Source organism: Peromyscus maniculatus, chromosome 18, assembly GCF_049852395.1.
Source record: "Peromyscus maniculatus bairdii isolate BWxNUB_F1_BW_parent chromosome 18, HU_Pman_BW_mat_3.1, whole genome shotgun sequence".
Classification (NCBI taxonomy): Eukaryota; Metazoa; Chordata; class Mammalia; order Rodentia; family Cricetidae; genus Peromyscus; species Peromyscus maniculatus.
Window position 1 is genome coordinate 53,217,694 of NC_134869.1, and position 20,967 is coordinate 53,238,660.

The 20,967-nt window shown below is 42.7% G+C and overlaps 3 protein-coding genes across 3 annotated transcripts in view; 1 reads left to right on the forward strand and 2 right to left on the reverse strand.

The window, feature by feature from the left end:
- LOC102923362 (lysozyme C-2) overlaps positions 1-20,967 on the forward strand; it is an 88,488-nt gene that overhangs the window by 20,771 nt on the left and 46,750 nt on the right. The gene's annotated exons all lie outside the window — the stretch shown is intronic.
- LOC102923976 (lysozyme C-1-like) lies at positions 1,532-9,245 on the reverse strand. The gene is made up of 4 exons (XM_015992264.3): positions 9,064-9,245; positions 6,470-6,634; positions 2,880-2,958; positions 1,532-2,401 (listed from the first exon to the last, which is right to left on the reverse strand). The coding sequence occupies exons 1-4, from the start codon at positions 9,197-9,199 to the stop codon at positions 2,335-2,337; spliced, it is 447 nt and encodes a 148-aa protein (XP_015847750.1). The 5' UTR covers positions 9,200-9,245; the 3' UTR covers positions 1,532-2,334.
- On the reverse strand, positions 13,333-19,848 carry LOC102923051 (lysozyme C-1-like). The gene is made up of 4 exons (XM_076554209.1): positions 19,663-19,848; positions 17,670-17,831; positions 14,687-14,765; positions 13,333-14,211 (listed from the first exon to the last, which is right to left on the reverse strand). The coding sequence occupies exons 1-4, from the start codon at positions 19,796-19,798 to the stop codon at positions 14,145-14,147; spliced, it is 444 nt and encodes a 147-aa protein (XP_076410324.1). The 5' UTR covers positions 19,799-19,848; the 3' UTR covers positions 13,333-14,144.

The following is a 20,967-nucleotide window of genomic DNA, read 5'->3' on the forward strand; positions in this document are numbered from 1 at the left end:
ATTGCTTGACCATGAGCATAGTCACCAGGTGATGGGAGAGGGTCTGAACTTGGCTGTGCTGGGGGGAGGTCTTATGCTCCATTCCTTGGCATTCCTATAAATAGCCCTTTAGAAGAGACAGAAAGGGCCAGTGGATTTGGATCCAGGCTCTCTCAAGGCTATCTTGTGTTTCTATCTGTTTCTCTCCCCTCTATCCTTCTATCTAAATCTCTTACCCATCACTCCTCAAGAGTACCCTGGGGTAAAATATGGGACCCTGTCATCCAGCTGGCTTCACACACCCTTCCCATCCTCTTCATAGTACATACATTTCAAATGCTTTGGGGAAACCAAACATCTCATCTGCAATACTACATGGTCTGGAGTTAGACCCTGATATAGCTATGAATTGAATCGATATTAAATGCCTTGGATATGCTTAAAACAAGAATAAATCGCTAGGCAGTGGTGGCACATGCCTTTAATCCCAGCACTCGGGAGGCAGAGCCAGGCAGATCTCTGTGAGTTCGAGGCCAGCCTGGTCTACAGAGTGAGTTCCAGGAAAGGTGCAAAGCTACAGAGAGAAACCCTGTCTCAAAAAAAAAAAAAAAAAAAAAAAGGATAAATTAAAAGAGTAAGACTCTCAATCAGTTGCCATAAAAAGTTTGTTCAAGAATGGAGGGACATCCTGCATGGATCTACAACAGGGGGACAAGTTTTCCTTCTTAAAGGTAAAACTTGTCTTGTGAGTCCCTCACTCCACTCTGCACAGGCTAAGGCTTGAGTGACGTCATTAGAGGGAAGCTGAAACACATGAGTGAGGAACAGGAAGAACTGCCCCAGAATTGTCCAGATTTAGCCAGTGTTGTTCTGCTAGGCCCAGGTTCCATTCTGAACACAATACAGCTTACGCCCATCTGTACCTCAAGTCGCAGGGAATGTGGTGCCCTCTTCTGGCTTCTTAGGGCACTGATGTGTGTGGAGGGAAAATATCCGCATACAAGAAACAAAATGGATTAAAAAAAAAAAACCAAAACAAAACACTGGAGCTGAAAATAAAGAATTTGCAAATAAAATACGATGTTTCTAGCGCCTGAAATGTGCTGGAGTTTAAAATGCCTGAAAAAAAAATGAGCGTAGAGAGAGTGAGAAAGACAAATAGAGAGGAAGTGACGGCATCAGAATGCTAGAACAACACACGGGGAACTGGCTGTCCCTGTAGCAATGTCTTCATGTCTACATGACTGCCGGTTTCACTGTGTGGGAATTACCTTATCCGAGTCCTATTAGGGCCAAGGGAGATAGGTCCGCAGGCTTTTGAATATTACCCCAGAAATATCCAGCTTGTTGCATGTAACCAGGGTGTAGGCAATGGATATGTGTAGGTGTGGATATAGGCACAGGATATGTATAGGTGAGGATGTAGGTGCTGGATAAGTTTATGTGAAGACATAGACCCTTTTAAGAGTGTCATGTTTATTTTTCACAATATATAAACCATTTGCCCGGAGACAGCATAGAAGAGTAAAGAAAGACAAGTTGTGCAGTGAAATCATTTAATGCTCATTTTTATTTATTCACAATATGCTTAGTTTGCTGATACAGGCTCATCTGTCTCAGAGTCAGTTGATACACATGAAGGTACTGTAAGAAAGTAAATGGCTAGCACAGAGACTAATCAGTCCTGGATACCTCATGATCGGCTAGAGGCAAGGATCATTCTCTCAAAGGTTAAAACAGACTGACACATGAGGTAAGAATTTACTATCAAGCACTCTAAATGGGCCAACTCTAAGTTAATTTGCTTTTGAAAGGTCACACATTTCATGACACCAAGTTTCTGAGTTTAGATAATCTCAGTTCTATCCACTCAGAGTTCTGTTCTCGTAATAACCAGCTTTGTACCACACAGTGGCTCTTCTTCACTGTCTGGGTGCTGAGCCCACACAAGGCCTGGGAGCTCACACAGCTGCCATTTCACCCAATATCTACTGTCTCCTCACATATTTGCTGTATCTCTATCCAACAGTGGGGTGATGAAGATTAATTCCAATGAAACATAATGTGAATTACTTCATAGGTGAAGAACTGATGTACAGAGATGTGTGTGACACTCAATGCTAGATCACTGTCACCGGCATCTGCTGCCTTGACTAATAGAATAATGGAGGCTTTCCATACAGCAGTGAACACATTAGTCAGCATTAAGCCTCTTAGGAAACAGTCTCCATGTTGCTTCTGTTTCTGATAAAAGCCTGCTTGTCTAAAGGGGAAACTGAGGAAGTGTGGCCTTCGCCATAACTGCTTCTATGGCAAGAAAGAGACAGGGTGAGCTGAGGTGGAGGCACACGGCGGTTAGACTCCACAGTTGCCAATGTACTGGGTGAGATCTCGGTTTGGACAGTGGTTTCTCCAGGCCACCCTGTGGAGGAGAGTAAGATGGGGGGGGGATTGTTAGAACTGTGTCCTCTGTCACACACATTCTCAAACCTGTGAGGGGAAATAGTGAAAAAGTGACACTAATGGAGTTTGTGTTCTGGGCCAAGATCTAGTGTGAAACCCAGGCTACAGCTGCACCCAGAAGCTGCTACTGACTGGTGGAGCTGTGTCTACAAGGCTGTTTGATCCTCTCCAAGCCCTGGGAAGAACACTGCATGCTCAATGTCACTGTGGCATCACAGGCACAAAACAGTTAACTGATGATACAAATAGTCTGGGGGCCTGAGAAGGAAGCAGTCGTGTGTGAGAATTCTCAGAATCTGGAGAAATTCTCTAAACCTAATGATGGAGTGAAAGGCCCCAGCTGTACCCACAGTGCTCAGAATAACACTTGGGTCTTAGAAAGACTCACCACACTTATCAACAGAACCTGCAGTTCCCATTCCAGAGTTCCAACATACCATATTTTCATGTCTTCTGGACTCTTCACAACTGTCTTGGCACATTTTATGGCTTGAGTGATGTCATCCAGGAGCAAAGCTGAAAGACAGGGGTGAGGAAGGACAAGTCTGTTACAGAAGCCACTTCCAGTTCAGATCCAGCCAGCTTTCTTCTGTGACGCTGAGCAGTGCATACAAGAAATTATTTTGCAAGTGTCCCTGCATCTGTGATTATTGCAGACAGCCTCTCTTGATTCTATGCAGGTGACATGGTGTAAGTCATTTTATTTCTCATTTATAAAGTCCCTGGGGGGTTGGGATATACTTGAGTGTAGAGTGTTCTTAGGATTCCAGCACTGATAAAAAGTAAAGAACACAATGAAGTCATGAGGGGTCACTGGAGGCTGTGGGACTGTCAGCTACCATGAGGGAAGTTCCTCTTTGTTCTCACACTGGAAAATAGAACAAGCCAGAACTGTCACCAGGGTCTACCAGTGGAATTTATTCTAAAGCAAAACAGGTGTTGGCCAGATGGCTCAGTGGCTAAGAGCGCAAGATGCTCTTCCAAAGGACTTGATTCCCAGCACCCACATGGCAGCTTTCAACTGTCTGTAAATCCAGTTACAAGATGAAGCCCTCTTCTTGACTCAACAGATACTAATCACACAAGTGATACACAGTCCAATATGCAGGCAAAACACCCACACACATAAAGATAAATGAATACTTGAAAGAAAACAATGCGTAAACCCTGTAGGAATAAAGGTTTTCCTAGCAATTTGTAATCAGTAAAATGGAAGCAGCCAGGTGCTTTAAGACTCAACACGTAAGGAATGGTATTTTCAACATACAGAGTATTGCTACTGCAATTATATTCACTCTTTAAAAATGACAATTCAGGTCATTATTTGTTATTATGAATGTTGTTTTGAATAATAACTATATCATGAATCTGTGTAAGTATAATTTAATTTGTGTAAAAATGTAAAATCTATATATGTTGTAATGTGAATATATATGTGCATGATATAACTTTACATGGACCTCAGCATAGATTCACAGTCTAGAAGAATATATTCCAAAGGTTTCAAGTTACATCAACTCTCTGAGCACTTAAATTGGGAGTGATATTCCTCTTTGCTTGTAGTTTCTAATACCTTTCAATGACTGTAGATGGGTCAATGGTTTTAAACACAATGTTTTTAAAGATAGGTTAAGCAGCTAAACAGAGTGTTCCACCATCTTTTTTTCTCCTGAAAAATTTTCACCAACAAATTTAACATTTAGGAATTAATAGTTCACTGTTTAGAGTGCTTGACTAAAAAGTAGCAAGTCTTGTGTTCAATTCCCACATTGGAAATAATAGAACAACATTGATCAATTTGATGCATGCATTAAAAATTATATATTGCTCCCATCATGGCATGTGCTCATGTCCTACCATCCCAGGCTTTAATCCTGATATGAACCTTGTTTGTTTCTTGCTAAAAATAAGTTTCATCTTAAATACATAAATCTATGTTATTTTGTTAGATGAGATAACATCTGTGGAATATTCCTTCACACTGTGTGAATATATGTCACTATGATTGGTTTAATAAAGAAGCTGACTGGCCAATAGCTAGACAGGATAAAGGTTAGGTGGGAGAAACAGACTAAGGATGCTGGGAAGAAGAAGGGCAGAGTCAGAGGAGTTTCCAGCCAGACACAGAGAGGAAACAGGAGGTGCAAGATGAAAGAGAGGTAATGCCACATGGTAGAATGTACATTTATGGAAAGAGTTGATTGAAGTTGTAAGAGTTAACTGGTAACAAGCCTGAGCCACTCACTGGCTGAGCATTTGTAATTAATATTAAGTCTCTGTGCATTTATGGTGGAGTTGGTGGTCCCAACAGAAACTATGCCTACAAATGTCCATCTAAGAATTAGATTTATTGAACATTGTGGTATTGTGTTCCCCCAAATATTGAGCATGCTAATAAACTTATCTGGGGTCAGAGACAGAGCAGCCACAATATTAAACATAAAGGATAGGCAGTGGTAGCACATGCCTTTAATCCTAGCATTCCAGAGGCAGAAATCCATGTGTTCAAGGATACAGACAGGCATGGTGACTCATCACGCCTTTAATCCCAGAAAGCAAGCCTCTAATCCCAGGGAGTGGTGGTAGAAAGCAGAAAGGTATAAAAGGCATGAGGACCAGAAACTAGAGCATTTGGCTGGTTAAGCATTTGGCTTGGTTAAGCTTCAGGCTTTCAAGAAGCAATTCAGCTGAGAGCCATTGGGATGAGGACACAGATGCTTCCAGTCTGAGGAAACAAGACCAGCTGAGAAGTTGGCCAGGTGAGGTTAGCTGTGGTTTGTTCTGTCTCTCTGACCATCCAGCATTTCACCCCAATAACTGGCCTCAGGTTTGATTTTATTAATAAGATATTCTAAGATTCCTGCTACAGAACATACATACTAAAGAGTTTACAAACAAAATTTAATACTAGTAATTCACTCTAAAATCTCTCAACACATACATTACATCAATATATACACATAGAAGTCAGTTGGACAAAATGCTAGTGACTTAGTGGTACCCTGTCATGTGGTATTTATTATAGTAATATCTTCATTTGTATATGTTAGAAATATTTATGATAAAATTCATTCAGTTAAAAATGACTCTGCACCAATATTCCTAACAATCCCTATTTAAATGACTAAAATGGAAATCTTCAGGACAAATCACCAATAAGCCACTTATAATTAACTAGTAGATTATTCCAGAAACTTTCTTTCATTTTTTTTGGTTACTTTTATTTATTTATTTGTTTCTTATTTGAGACAAAGTTTCTATGGGTATCCCTGACTTGCTATGTAGGCCAGGCTGCACTGCCTCTGCCTCTGGAGTGCTGGGATTAAAAGTGTGTATCATCACTGCCTAGTCAAAGATCTCTTTATTTTCATTATATGTATAGGACTGTTTGCCTGCACGTGTGTCTGGTCATTACATGCATACCCGGAACCCATAGAGGCCAGAAAAGGATGCAAGATTCCCTAGAACTGGAGTTATAGATGATTATAAGTGGCCATGTGACAGCTGGGAACTGAAACCAGGGCCTCTGCAAGAGCATCATGTGCTCTTAACTACTGAGCCATCTCTCCAGCTCCCAGAAACACTGGAACTGGCTTACAGATTAGTCTATCCTGATTGGCCAGTGAGCCCCATGGATCTGCCTGTCTCTGATTCCCCAGTGCTGGACCTACAAATGCATGTCAGCAAACTCAGATTTTATGTGGGTGCTGAGGGTCAACCCTTAGGAGACTCTTCTGTCTGAGCTACCTGGCCAGCCTCTGTTTATATTGACTATTCATTCAGTGATTTTGGAGGTGGAATCAAGGGCCCTCTGATTGGTAGGCAGGGCATTCAATCACCAAGCTATGCCCTAATCCTAATGTCTTCCTTGGCTAACTTTGATGTGAATAACAATGACTTTCTAACAGTCCAGACAGTCTCCCCAGGTTCCTGACGCTTCCTTCAGTGATGCCTCCTGCACAGAATCTCAGCTCTTGCACATAAGAGCAGGGGTTGTTTGCTATCCCTCTAACCAGCCTTGTCTTACCACTGCAGGGGATCCCACAGGCATTCACTGCTCTCAGGGTTTTGTCATCATTACACCAGTATCGGCTATTGATCTGAAATATTCCATAGTTGGTGCTTTGGTCCCCAGGGTTGTAGTTTGTAATTTGTGTGTTATAATTGCTTCCATGCTGAGCCAAACACACCCCTACAAAGAAAAAGTATATCCATCAATATGCAGTAGCAGCAATGATTTATATTGGATACCAAAGTTAGCTCCTTGAGTTGGCTGTATTTTACAGGTGATTTACTTTATAAGCACAATCATATGACTACATTTTAAAATATTCTATCACTAATTCAGGTCAGGTCTGGCTGTATTGCTCAGTGTAGTCTCTGGTCTCAAGTGATTCTCCTCCCTCTGTATTTCAAGTAGGTGGAATTGCTGTACCCAGTCAGCAAGCGATTTTCAATTGCCCCAAAGAGAATCCCTTTGAGAACAAATCAACTTGTACCAAGAATAAACAAGAATAGGTTATCCACAGTTAAAACGAAGTGCTAGGTACTTCCTTTTCCTTTGGAAGCATCCATGTTGTAAGAAACATTTCTTTCTCTCCCCACCATGGCATGTGCCCCTCCCCTCAACAGGTGTCTCCTGAAAAGGGGCCACTCATCTGGGAAAAAATGTCCCTTAGCCAGATGTGTTCATGGCTACCATCGGACCAGATAGTGTGAATCTGCTCACATCAACTTGTGCAAAGACAAAAGGCAGCCCTATGCTGTCGAGAATTACCAATCATCAGACCTTGATGGATATTGCCAGAGACATAGACCAAACTCCCAGAGTTGGTGGGATCCACCTTTCTGGCCAGGATGTCTTTAGAAATATGTGTTGAGAGTTCCTACATTTTCACCAACCAAAACCTTGGCCTTTTGTACCACAGAATGAACAACACCTCAAAGTGAAATGCCCTTTGCTCTGCCTTGGCTGACTGCCTCAGTCTGCCCACCTTGGGTGAGGTCTAAAGGTCATTGTATTGAAGGAGTCCCTGAACTGCCTCAGGTGGTAGGAGACAGGTCTGAAGGTTACAAGAAGACCAAGGAGGCTGCTTTGATGCTTAAGGAGCATAAGGCCTGGGATGATATCCCCAAGGTCTCTGTCTCTCTGCACATGAGAGCTGGCAAGGGGCAAATCAAGAATCTGACCTCTGTGGTGGTTTGAAAGAAAATGGTCCCCAAAGGGAGTCACACTATTAGGAAGTGTTGCCTTGTTGGAGGAAGTGGGTCACTATGGGATGGGCTTTGAGGTCTCTTTTTCTGAAGTGTCTTTCAGTGTGACAGCCAGTCGACTTTCTGTTGTCTGCAAGATATGGGTCTCTGAGCTCCAGGACCATGTCTGCCTGCAAGCCGCCACACTCCCTGTCATGATGAGAGTGGACTGAACCTCTGAAACTGTAAGCAATCCACCCCCAATTACATGTTTTCTTTATAAGAGTGGATACAGTCATGGTGTCTCTTCATAGCAACAGTAACCCTAACCAAGACAGAGGTCCTCTGAAACTTTATTACACTTCTTAGAAGATTATACTTACTCTTGAGGGAAGCAGTTTATTCTTAAGTGTCAACAACTCACCAGAAACTTCGATTACATATATCCAAACCTCCCACATGCTCACCAGGAGCAGCTTTCAAATTCTAGCTTGCTCACATTTTGCAGAGTACTACCAGAGATGCTTCTGAAGGTCTTGATGATACCACTGCCTTCATGGTAGATGATACAGGTTCCCCTGATTGGATATGGTGTTGTCTCTCTTAGGGTTATTATTGCTGTGAAGAGACACCATGACCATGGCAACTCTTATAAAGAAAACATTTAATTGAGAGTGGATCTCTCACAGTTCAGCCCATTATCATCACGGTGAGGAGCGTGGCAGCATGCAGGCAGACTTGGTGCTGGAGGAGTAGCTGGGAGTTCTAAATCTTGCAGGCAACAGGAAATCGACTGAGACACTCACTAAATGGTATGGTAAGTAGAGGATTTCTCAAAGCTCAAGACCACAGTGAAACAACTCCTCCAACAAGGCCATAACACGTCCAACAAAGTCACACTACCTATTAGTGACAGTCCCTATGAGATGATGGAGGCCAGTTGAATTTAAACAACCACAACCTCATTTCAGCAGCAGCTAGGGGGAATTAAGATAACTTTGACCTGCAGAAAAGTTCAAAAACTGTGAAATTTTTTTCTCAAAAGGTCCATACCAAGGTCAGAGAAATGAAGACACACCCCAGTCACCCCAGGCTCTCAGAACTCAAGTTCTGAATGAGTGAGTCCTCCCATCATTTCTCACCCCCTGTGGGCTATTGAGTCCGAAACAACTGGAAAACCTAGTGACTCTCCATGAACACCTCAGGTCCTATTGCCTTAGCCTGGGAAGATGTCCCCTCCCATGCCCTCACTTCAGTATCTCTGATGGAAAAGATGAACGCTGATGTTTTTAATCAAACTAGTCAAACACACAGGAATCTTAAAGCTTATTGACCCCAGATCCCTCTCTGCTCACTGATCTCTTCCTTGTTCCTGTTATGCAGAGGGTAATTATCTGGGTGGGGGGCGGGGTGGTCAAGGAGACTTACAGTTTGTCATGTTGAGTCCCCTGTAGCCATCCATTCCATGGCTTTTCAGAAGTGTAACCAACTTACAATGCTTGCACACCTTGGCCTGGACAGTGACAGAAAGCAGGAGGAGCCCCAGAGAGAGGAGAGCCTTCATGTTGACCTGGAAGCTGGATCTGCTGCAGGCTGAGTGGAGAAGGCAAGCCTGCTATTTAAGCATCCTCCAAGTTCCTCTTTTCTCCATCAGCTGTGGCCTACAATTTTTGAGTTGTGTGCAAAGGAGGAAGCTTCTACAGTTCTGATTTCTGCATTTTTGCTTCCTTTTTTGCAAGTTTGATGAACGATGTTTGGTGGTCCAGCAGTAAGTGCACAGTACTTATCTTAAAGGGCTTAAAGATGTGGCTCATTAAGAATGGAGAGAGAGTTCTCTTGCTGAAAGTGGGTTTTTCTTCCATTTTATTATAAAGTTAAACAACTAAAAGAAAAAAAAACACAACTAATATTTACAGTTAAAACCAGCAACTACTTTTCACCCACACTCCTTCATATCAAATTGTTCTGTGTGCATCCACCATTTTGCATTGATTTTTAATTGAATCACTTCATGTGTGTTTCCCCCAAAGGACCTCCTGCATGTCCTTGTTCTCTAGAACGCTGGGTCCCATGGTATCACATTGCTTAGCCGGTGTCTCCTCTAGAGTGTTTTCATTGCTACTGTTCTATTTGTATTTCTGTTATTGCCGAGACTCCTGTGGACATCATTCCTAGCTCCTTTACACCATGCCTTGCCTCTCCTCTCCATGTTAAAACATAAAGGGTCACCATAGAGCAATAGGACTTCAAAACTAAAACTGAACCAAACACATAAATCTAACTATGTGCAACCTTTAAAAGTGATCATCTCAGGAGGCTGGGGGTGTTTTTCAAATAAAGTTTTCCTTTGCTGATACAGAGGAGACAACAAATGGAATGCTTTTCTTTTTTTTTTTTTTTTTTTTTTTTGGTTTTTCGAGACAGGGTTTCTCTGTGTAGCTTTGCGCCTTTCCTGGAACTCACTTGGTAGCCCAGGCTGGCCTCGAACTCACAGAGATCCGCCTGGCTCTGCCTCCCGAGTGCTGGGATTAAAGGCGTGCGCCACCACCGCCCGGCCTGGAATGCTTTTCTATGTGTAATTATTATTTTTATTTTATGAGTACAGGCATTTTTGCTTTCATGTATGTTTGTGTACCCCATGTGTGCCTGATCTTATGGAGGCCAGGAAAGGGTGTGAAATCCCTGGAGTGGAGTTACGGTTGTGAGCTACCATGTGGTGCTGGGAACTTGTGTCCTCTGGAAGATCAGCCAGTGCTCTGAACTCTCTGGCCATCTCTTTAGGCTCTCCGTGGTGTCTTGCGACAGGATTCACCCTGAAGCACAGACTATCTTGGAGTTCATTTTGTATTCCATTGTGGCCTTGAATTCCTGACAATCTTCCCCTCTCATCATCACAGGCCCGAGGATAACAGGTGTCAGCCCACAAGGCTCTCACTGTCAACCAGCTCGACTTCCTCCATGACACAATTTTCTCCCAGGCAGGAGCCAGTAGGAATCTTCCCTGGGATAAACCACTAAAGCAAGAGAAAATGCCCAGTGATGCCAATGTTTGGACTCATGGTAGGAATGCCAGCCCTGCTCAACTCCATCTGGTGCCACTTCACCCTGAGCACAGATTGGACTTTCAGTTCCTTAGTGCTTAAGGTTTTATACAGCCAACCAAAGATCACCAGATACTGGATGGAAGCCACTATCCGAAGTAACCAAACAGAAGAGAAGGGATCAAGAGGAAATCAAACAATGAAAAGGAAGATAGAATTAGAATGAATGCCCCCAGAGAGATCAGAGGTGCAGGGGGACTATGAAAAATGAACAGAGAAAGTGTTTGTATTAGTAACTTTTCTGTTGCTGTGATATATATACCGTGGCCAAGAGAACTTATAAAACAGAATTAAATTTGGTTTACTGTACAGAGGGTTAGAATCCATGATGGCAGAGCAAAGGCATGAGGGCAGGTAGCTGGAGCACCAGCTGAGGACTCAATCTCAATCCACAAGGAGTAGGCAGAAAGCACTCACTTGAAGTGGTGTGGGTCCAAAGCCTACCCCAAGGGACACCCTTCCTTCAGCAAGGCCACACCTCCCAGTCCTCCCCCAAGCAACCACCCACTTGGGAGCAAGTATTCAACTTAGGGAGGGTATTTCATTAAAACCACCACTGTGTTCATAAACGAGATCACCTTTGCTAAAAGGACTGAGATTAATTGTGTATCTCTCTTCTTTTTGGGGCCCAGAGCAATGGGAAAAGGCCTCCCCTGGACAGCATGTAGGTGCACAGAGTATTGGTCAAGAATTGCCTACCCTTGGCAAGAGACAGGCTCAAGACGAAACCTCCTACCTCTGAAGGACAGCTTCTTGTTAGCAGTAATCACCACGTGACATCTCACTTATGATTATAAAAGAGTAAAAGCTCATCTGATGTTTTTCTAAAAAAAAAAAAAATGAAGATTTTGGAGAGATGACATGGTGGAAATAAACAGTGATTTCTCTTCCAGAGGACTCAGGTTCAATTCTCAGCACCTACATGCAGCTCATAGCCATCTAAACTCCAGATCTAGGGGATCCATTACTTGTTCTTGGATGCTGGTGTCCCGGACATGCTCCTGATACACAGACATATGTGGAAGCAAAATTTTTAAAAAATCTCTCTCTCTCTCTCTCTCTCTCTCTCTCTCTCTCTCTCTCTCTCTCTCTCTCTGTATGTATGTGTGTGTGTGTGTGTGTGTGTGTGTGTGTGTGTGTGTGTGCGCGTGCACATGAAACTGTGTCCTGTGGTGCTCTGGTGAACACCAGACAACAACTTGCAGGAGTCCATTTTCCCATCCATCATGTGCACCCTGGGTTTGAACTCAGGCCCCCAGGCTTGGAAGGAGGCACCTCCCTGTTTTCTGACTATGGGGTTCTTAAGATCCCTGGAAGCTCTTAGGTGGGGAACCTCTGGTAGTATTAAAAGAATGTCATCACCTCACCACTCAGAGGTGCTCTGAACCTGAATAGAGAGGAAGTGTCGAGTGCATTCTGGGGTACAAACCACGTGCCAGGCACTGTTGGTCTAGTTCTGAGGGTGAGATCAGGGGTTGGAAACCACAGCTGCTCCCCACATGCAGTAGGCCTTCCCCTGCCTGATTTCCCACGAGAGAGTTTAATTCACCAATCCAGCACAGTGAGAGACTAACAACTGCAAAGACAGGATTCTCACTGAATTCTGCCATCTAAACTAAGAAATACTGTCACTGGATCCCTCAGATACTACCACCGTGAGAATATGCCTGACTCGGCCCTAAGTGACTGGGAGGTGTGTAGTATGCCCTGGAATGGATGCCCTGGAGCCGGTGAGGACTCATGTACTGGGTGGAAGGCCGCAGAGTGACAGGGGTTTTCAAACATGAGAAACAGAACATGGAAATTCTCACAGCACCAGCTGATTGCTTCTGGCATTAAAAAAAAATTCTGTTTGTTTTGTTTTTGATTTTTGAGACCTGGTTTCTCTGGGTAACAGTCCTAACTGTCCTGGACCATGTTTAGTAGACAAGGTTATGCTGTAACTCATGGAGATCCACCAGCTTCTGCCTCCCAATGCTGGGATTAAAGACATGCACCATCAATGCCACCTGGCTGCTTCTGGCATTAAAACTTGATGTTTTCAGATCAGGGTTAATAGTTGAATAAGTGCATCAAGGGACGGAGAATAGCCAATGAATAAATACATCAAAAATAAATGTAAAGTCAGTAGGGGATACAGTCCAGAGCATTCCCACACTGAGAAAAGAAATCACAATCCTAGAGCCAGCAAAGGGCCTGAGAAGTAGGAGTGTGTGGAGGATGAGGCTGGACGAGAGCAGACTCGAGAGTAAGAAATGGTTCACTTTGTCAAGGGCCTGCTAGGGACAAGGGAGATTGGTGAGCTTGGTTGTAAATTTTACCCCCGAAACATCCAGGTGGTTATGTGAGGAGGAGGATATATGCCCAGGCTATGTGTAGGTGAGGATGTAGGCACAGACTATGTATAGATGAGGATTACAAAATGGTAAGTGTAGGTGAGTGTGTAAGCTATGGTTATGTATAGGTGAAGATGTAGGTACTGGCTAAGTGTAGGTGAGGACATAGACCCTATTAAGAATGCCATGATGATTTTTTTTTTACCAATATATAAACAATTTCCCCACAGAGAGCATATGAGAGTAAAGAAAGACAATCATTGTGCATTGAAATCATTTAATGTCTATTTGTAGTTTTACATAATGTGATTAATTTTGCTGATACAAGCTCATCTGTCTCAGAGTTAGGTGATATGCATGAAGCTACTTTAAGAAAGTTAAGGGCTAGCATAGAGACCAATCTGTCCTGAATACCTCATGATCAGCTAGAGGTATGGATCATTCCCTCAAGGGTTAACACAGACTGACATGAGTTGAGAATTTACTTGCAAGGAGTATAAATGGGCCAGCTCTAAGAAAATACTTTTTTGAAAGGTCACACATTTCATGGCAAATTTCTGAGTTGAAGCACTCTCAGTTGTATCCACTCTGAATTATGTTCCCTTAAAATCCCACCTTGCCCCACACAGTGGCTCTTCTTCACTGTCTGTGTGCTGAGCCCACACAAGGCCTGGGAGCTAACACAGCTGTCATTTTACCCAAGATCTACTGTCTCCTTACATATTTGTTGTATGTCTATCCAACAGTGGGGAGATGAAGACTAATTCCAATGAAACTTAATGTGAATTACTTCATAGGTGAAGAGTTGATGTACAGAGACGTGTGTGACACTCAATGCTAGATCACTGTCACCAGCATCTGCTGCCTTGGCTAATAGAATAATGGAGGCTTTCCATACAACAGTGACCACATTAGTCAGCATTAAGCCTCTTAGGAAACAGTCTCCATGTTGCTCCTGTTTCTGATAAAAGCCTGCTTGTCTAAAGGGGAAACCAAGGAAATGTGACCTTTCCCATAACTACTTCTATAGTGGGAAAGAGACAGAGTGAGCTGAGGTGGAGGCACACAGTGGTTAGACTCCACAATTTTTAATGTACTCGGAGACATCTTTGTTTTGACAGTGTCTTGTCCAAGCTGACCTGTGGAGGAGAGTGAGACGGGGGAAATGGTTAGAATTCTGTCCTCTGTCACACACATTCTCAAACCTGTGAAGGAAATAGTGTAACAGTGACACTAATGGAGTTTGTGTTCTGGGCCAAGATCTAGTGTGAAACCCAGGCTACAGCTGCACCCAGAAGCTGCTACTGACTGGTGGAGCTGTGTCTACAAGGCTGTTTGATCCTCTCCAAACCCTGGGCAGAGCACTGCATGCTCAATGTCACTGTGACATCATGGGCACAGAACTGTTAACTGATGAAACAAATAGTCAGGCGGCCTAACATGGAAGCAGTTGTGTGTGGGAATTCTCAGAATCTGAAGAAATTCTCTAAACCTAATGATGGAGTGAAAGGCCCCAGCTGTACCCACAGTGCTCAGAATAACACTTGGGTCTTAGAAAGACTCACCACACTTATCAACAGAACCAGCAGTTCCCATTCCAGAGTTCCAACATACCATATTTTCATGTTTTCTGGACTCTTCACAACTGTCTTTGCACATTGTATGGCTTGAGTGATGTCATCCAGGAGCAAAGCTGAAAGACAGGCGTGAGGAAGGACAAGGACTGTTACAGAAGCCATTTTCAGTTCAGATCCAGCCAGTTTTCTTCTGTGACGTTGAGCAGTGCATGCAGGAAATTATTTTGCAAGTGTCCCTGCATCTGTGATTATTGCAGACAGCCTCTCTTGATTCTATGCAGGTGACCTGGTGTAAGTGATTTTATTTCTCATTTATAAAGTCCCTGGGGGCTTGGGATTTACTTGAGTGTAGAGTGTTCTTAGGATTCTAACACTGATAAAAAGTAAAGAACACACTGAAGTCATGAGGGGTCACTGGAGGCTGTGGGACTGTCAGCTACCTCGAGGGAAGTTCCACTTTGTTCTCACTCTGGGAAATAGAACAAGCCAGAACTGTCACCGATGTCTACCAGTGGAATTTATTCTAAAGTAAAACAGGTGCTGGACAGATGGCTCAGTGGCTAAGAGCTCTGGATGCTCTTCCAAAGGACTTGATTCCCAGCACCCACATTACAGCTCTCAACTGTCTGTAACTCCAGTTCCAGATGAAACCCTCTTCTGGCTTCCACAGGTAGAAGACATGCATGTGGTACCTCCCTGCAGGTAGAATACCCACACACATAAAGATAAATGAATACTTTAAGAAAGAAAACAATGCACAAGCCTTGTGTGAATAAATTTCTTCCTGGAAATTTATATTCGGTAACATGGAAGCAGCCAGGTGCTTTAAATCTCAAGATTTAAGAGTGGTATTTTCAACATACAGAGTATTGTTACTATAATTTTATATACTCTTTAAAATGAGAATTCAGGTAACTTCATTACTGTTGATGTAGTTTTGAGTAATAACCATATAATGAAGATGTGCAAGTATAATTTAATTTGTGTAATAAATGTAAAATCTGTACTTTTTATGGGAGTACATATGTGGATGATAAAACTTTACATGGACCTTCAGCCTAGATTTACAGTCTAGAAGAGTATTTTCCTAAGTTTCCAGTTACATCAACTCCCTGAGCACTCAAACTGGGAGTCATGTTCCTCTTTGCTTGTAGTTTCTAATACCTTTCAATAACTGCAGATGGGTGTTCACAATGGATTTAAAGATAGGCTAAGCAGGCTACAAAGAGTGTTCCACCATCTTTTTTCTCCTGAAAAAATTTCACCACCAAATTTAACAAAGTAGAAATTAATAGCTCACTGTTTAGAGTGCTTGACAAAAATGTAGCAAGTCTTGGGTTCAATTCCCACACTGGAAAAATAGAACACCATTGACCAATTTAATTCATGCACTAAAAATTACATATTACTTCTCTCACCGGGTGAACACAAGTTCTCCCATCCCAGACCACAATCCTGATGTTAACCTTGTTTGTTTGTTTCTTGTTAAAAATAAGTTTCATCTCAAATACACGAATCTGTGTTATTTTGTTAGATCAGATAATTTCAATCTAAGAATTAGATCATTTGGACATGCAAGCAAAGGAGTTTAACAACAGAACTTGGTCTTAGTAACTCACTCTAAAACCCCTCCACACAAAAAGCACATTGTAGGCGGAAGTTTCTGTTCCACCAACAACTCCCAAACACCCAGCAGTCGCTTCCCAAATTACCACACAGAAGATTATATTAATTATAAATGCTCAGTCATTAGCTCAGGCTTATTACTGACTAGATCTTATACTTAACGAAATCCATAATTCTTATCTATGTTTAGCCACGTGGCTTGGTACCTTTTCTCAGTTCTGCCTTGACATCTTGCTTTCTCTGTATTCTGCTGGTGACTCCTGACTCTGCCCTTCCTCTTCCCAGAATTCTCCTAATCTGTTCACCCCACCTATACTTCCTGCCTGGCTATGGGCCAATCAACATTTTATTAAACCAATTCCAGTGACAAATCTTTACAGTGTACATGAGCATTATCCCAAAGCAGTACATCAGTACATACATATAGAAATCAGTTGGACTAAGTGGCAGTTGTTTAATGGTACCTTGTCATATAGATTTTACTATAGGAACATGTTCATTTGTATATGTTAGAAATCTTCGTAATAAAATTCATTCAGTCATAAATGACCCTATGGCAATTTCCAGAACTACTCTTAAGTAAGCAGCTAGAATGGAAATCTCCAGGACAAAACACCAATAAGCCCACTTACCAATAATTAGTATATATTCCAGAAATTTTCATATGTTATAAAATGACAACTTGTCAAAAATGTTTATTTTTTTTATTTCAATTATGGGTCTGTATATGGGTGAGTGCATGTGAGTATAGGTTAAAAAGATCCCACAAAGTTGTAATGACACCAGCTCTTTACTTCCTATTTTCTATTAATTTAACGTTAGTGTCTGTGTGTGCTGGTCTGTGCACCAGGGAACCTGCACAGATATGTGTGTGTGTGTAGAAGTCACAGGACACCCTGGGAGTTGTTCCCTAGAAGCAGTCCACATTGTTTCTGATGCAGGGTCTGCCATCGGAACTGGCTTACAGATCAGCCTATCTGATTGGCCAGTGAGCCCCATGGATCTGCTGTCTCAGACTCCCCAGTGCTGGTCTTACAAATGCGTGTCACCAAACTCAGCTGTTATGTGGGTGCTGAGGGTCAAACCTTGGCATTGGGGACTTTCTGTCTGAGCTACCTGGCCAGCCTCTGTTTATTTTGTTTATTCATTTAGGATTTTGGAGGTGGAACCAGGGGCCCTCTGATTGGTAGGCAGGGCATTCTATTGCCAAGCCATGCTCGAAGCCTGATGTCTTCCTTGGCTAACGTTGATGTGAATAGCAATGACTTTCTAACAGTCCAGTCTCCCCAGGTTCCTCATGCTTCCTTCAGTGATGTCTCCTGCACAGAGTCTCTGCTCTTGCACATGAGAGCAGGTGGGTTGTTGGCTATCCCTCTGAGCCCACCTTGTCTTACCGCTGCAGGGGATCCCACACTGATTCCGCATTTTTGGCATTTTGCCATCATCACACGCGAATTTGCTACTGAACTGAAATATCCCATAGACAGTGTCTCGGCCTCCAAAGTTCTTTGTAAGCAGTGTGTTTAAGTGACTTTCATGCTGAGCCATACATACCCCTAAAAAGAAAAAGAAAATTCATCAATAAGCAGCAACAGCAAATGATTTATGCTGGAAACCAAAATTAGCTCTTGGATCTGGCTGTATTTCACAAGTGATTTATGTTATAAGTACAACCATATGATTAAATTATAAAATATTCTCCCACTAGTTCATGCTGGGTTTGGCTGTGTTTCCTAGTGTAGTCTCTCGTCTTAAGTGATCCTCCTGCCTCTCCCTTTCAAGGAGGTCAAATTGATGTACGCAGTCAGCAAGTGAAATTTTTCAAAAGCCCCAAAGAGAATCTCTTTGAGGACAAATTGTTTTTCACTGAGAATAAACGAGATAAGGTCATTTTAAAACACTCAATAGATTGACTGGTCACAGTGGTGCTCTCTTTTATTCCCAGCAGTCCATAAGCAGAGGCCAGAGAGTCTGTGTGGGTTTGAGACCAGCCTGGAGACATAGCAAGTTCCAGGCCAGGGAGAGCTCTACACTGACACCATGGCCCCTCCTCCCCAAAATAAAATAGCTGTTTCTTCACTGCTTTTCCCTCCCTCATCTATTCTGGAGATACCTCTGCCTAAAATAGAAACACAAATAGTACTTAGGTGGATTTTATAAATTAGTATCAAAGACACATGCTAATAAAACGTTCCTATTAGAAAAATAAGGATTTCCTCAGAGGTATGTTCTTATAACCAATGTGAATTTGTATGTTTTGTTAGAATTCTTTTTCTTCTCTGTGTCACTGTGGATACAACTTTGGCACAGAACATGCCATCTCTTACTTGGATTTCAGGAGTGTGTACCATCACAAATGGCTGATAAGAATATTGAGAGTGAGAACATTAGAACAAGAAAGGCTATTCTGCAAATTCATCCACCCCCCCATCCATCCATCCATCCATCCATCCATCCATCCATCCATCCATCCATCCACCCATCCACCCATCCACCCATCCACCCATCCACCCATCCATCCATCCATCCATCCACCCATCCATCCATCCATCCATCCATCCATCCATCCATCCATCCATCCATCCATCCATCCATCCACCCATCCACCCATCCACCCATCCATCCATCCATCCATCCATCCATCCATCCATCCACCCATCCACCCATCCACCCATCCACACATCCATCCATCCACCCATCCATCCATCCATCCACCCACACATACATTATCTACTCACTCATTCATGGACAGTTATTGAGTAGTAACCACCTTCATCGAATCTGAAAAGAACACTGGTTACAAGGACATAGATGGCATAGGCCATGAACAACTTTTCTCATTCACCTCTTCCATTGTGCAAAAAGAAAGACCTTCCCAGAGTAAAGAAGAGTACCAAGTCACTTCGTACGCAGCTTCAGAAAACCTCACTTTAGCAGCAACTTGGGGGAATAAGATCCCTCTACCTTGCATAGGAAGTTCAAAAGTTTTGAAATTTTTTTTTCTCAAAAGGTCCATACCAAGGTCAGAGTAATGAAGACAGATCCCAGTCACTCTAGGCTCTCAGAACTCAAGTTCTGAATGAGTGAGTCCTCCCATCTTTTCTCACCCCCTGTGGGCTATTGAGTCTGAAACAACTGGAAAACCTAGTGACTCTCCATTAACACCTCATGTCCTATTGCCTTAGCCTGGGAAGATGTCCCCTCCCATGCCCTCACTGCAGTATCTCTGATGGAAAAGATGAAGGCTGATGTTTTTAATCAAACTAGTCAAACAGGCAGGAATTCTAAAAACTATTGACCCCAGCTCCCTCTCTGCTCACTGATAGCTTCCTTGTACCTGTTCTGTAGAGGGTGATTATATGGAGGGGTCAAGACGAGGAGACTTACAGTGGGCCAGGCTGATTCCTGCGAAGCCATCCAGTCCTTGTGTTTTCATAACTTTGGCTATCTCACATCGCTCAAAGACCTTGGCTTGGACATTGACAGAAAGCAGGAGGAACCCCAGAGAGAGGAGAGCCTTCATGTTGTCTGGGAATCAACTCACCAGCTGCCCAGAGCAGCCAGGCCCCAGTATTTAAGCATCTTCTCCTCCCTTCATCCTCTAGTGATTTGGGGGCTCTATCTTTTGAGCTTAGTGCCAAGCAGGAAGTTCTTATTGATCCACAAACTTGAAAAACATTTTTATGTTCTCCCAATGTTTAAACAGAGACGTTCTGTTCTGTAGAGAATTATAAAATGATACCGTTTTAAGACTTGGCTCACATAGAACCAGGAGATAGCACTCTTCCTAAAACAGGGAGCTCATTTTATTTTATCTTGAATGCGACCAGTATAAAGAAAAAGAAAGTGATCATGTTTTACTGCTTAAAACAAAGTATGACTATACATCAATAGTCTTTTAAAATTAAATTGTTTTGTGTATATACCACTTTGTATTATCTTTTTCACTTAAAATTATCTTGCATAGAACTCCCCACAAAATGAATCTCGTAGTTGCAATATGTCTTTGCTTCATCATCTTCCTTTTCTAGATGTTCTTGCTAGTACTATAAATTTGTGGAACTAGGGGAACTCTCCTCCACTGCTGGTGGGAATGCAAGCTTGTACAACCACTTTGGAAATCAATATGGCGCTTTCTTAGAAAATTGGGAATCAATCTCCCCCAAGATCCAGCTATACCACTCCTGGGCATATACCCAAGAAATGCTCAATCATACCACAAGAGCACTTGCTCAGCTATGTTCATATCAGCATTGTTTGTAATAGCCAAAACCTGAAAACAACCTAGATGCCCTTCAACTGAAGAATGGATAAATAAATTGTGGCACATATACACAATGGAATACTACTCAGCAGAGAAAAACAACGACATCACACGGTTTGCAGGCAAATGGATGGATCTAGAAAAAATCATCCTGAGTGAGGTAACCCAGACTCAGAAAGACAAATATGGTATGTACTCACTCATAGGAAGATGCTAGATATGGAACAAGGATGACTAGACTGCTACTCACATCACCAGTGAGGCTACCTGGAAAACGGGACCCCAAAAAAAGACATGGAGAAATGGACGAGATCTACATGAATAGCCTGGTCATGAGTGGGAACAATGAAGGGCGACAGTCGAGGGAAAGAGTGGGAGATCCTAGCTGGATCAAGAAAAGAGAGGGAGAACAAGGAATAGGAGACCAT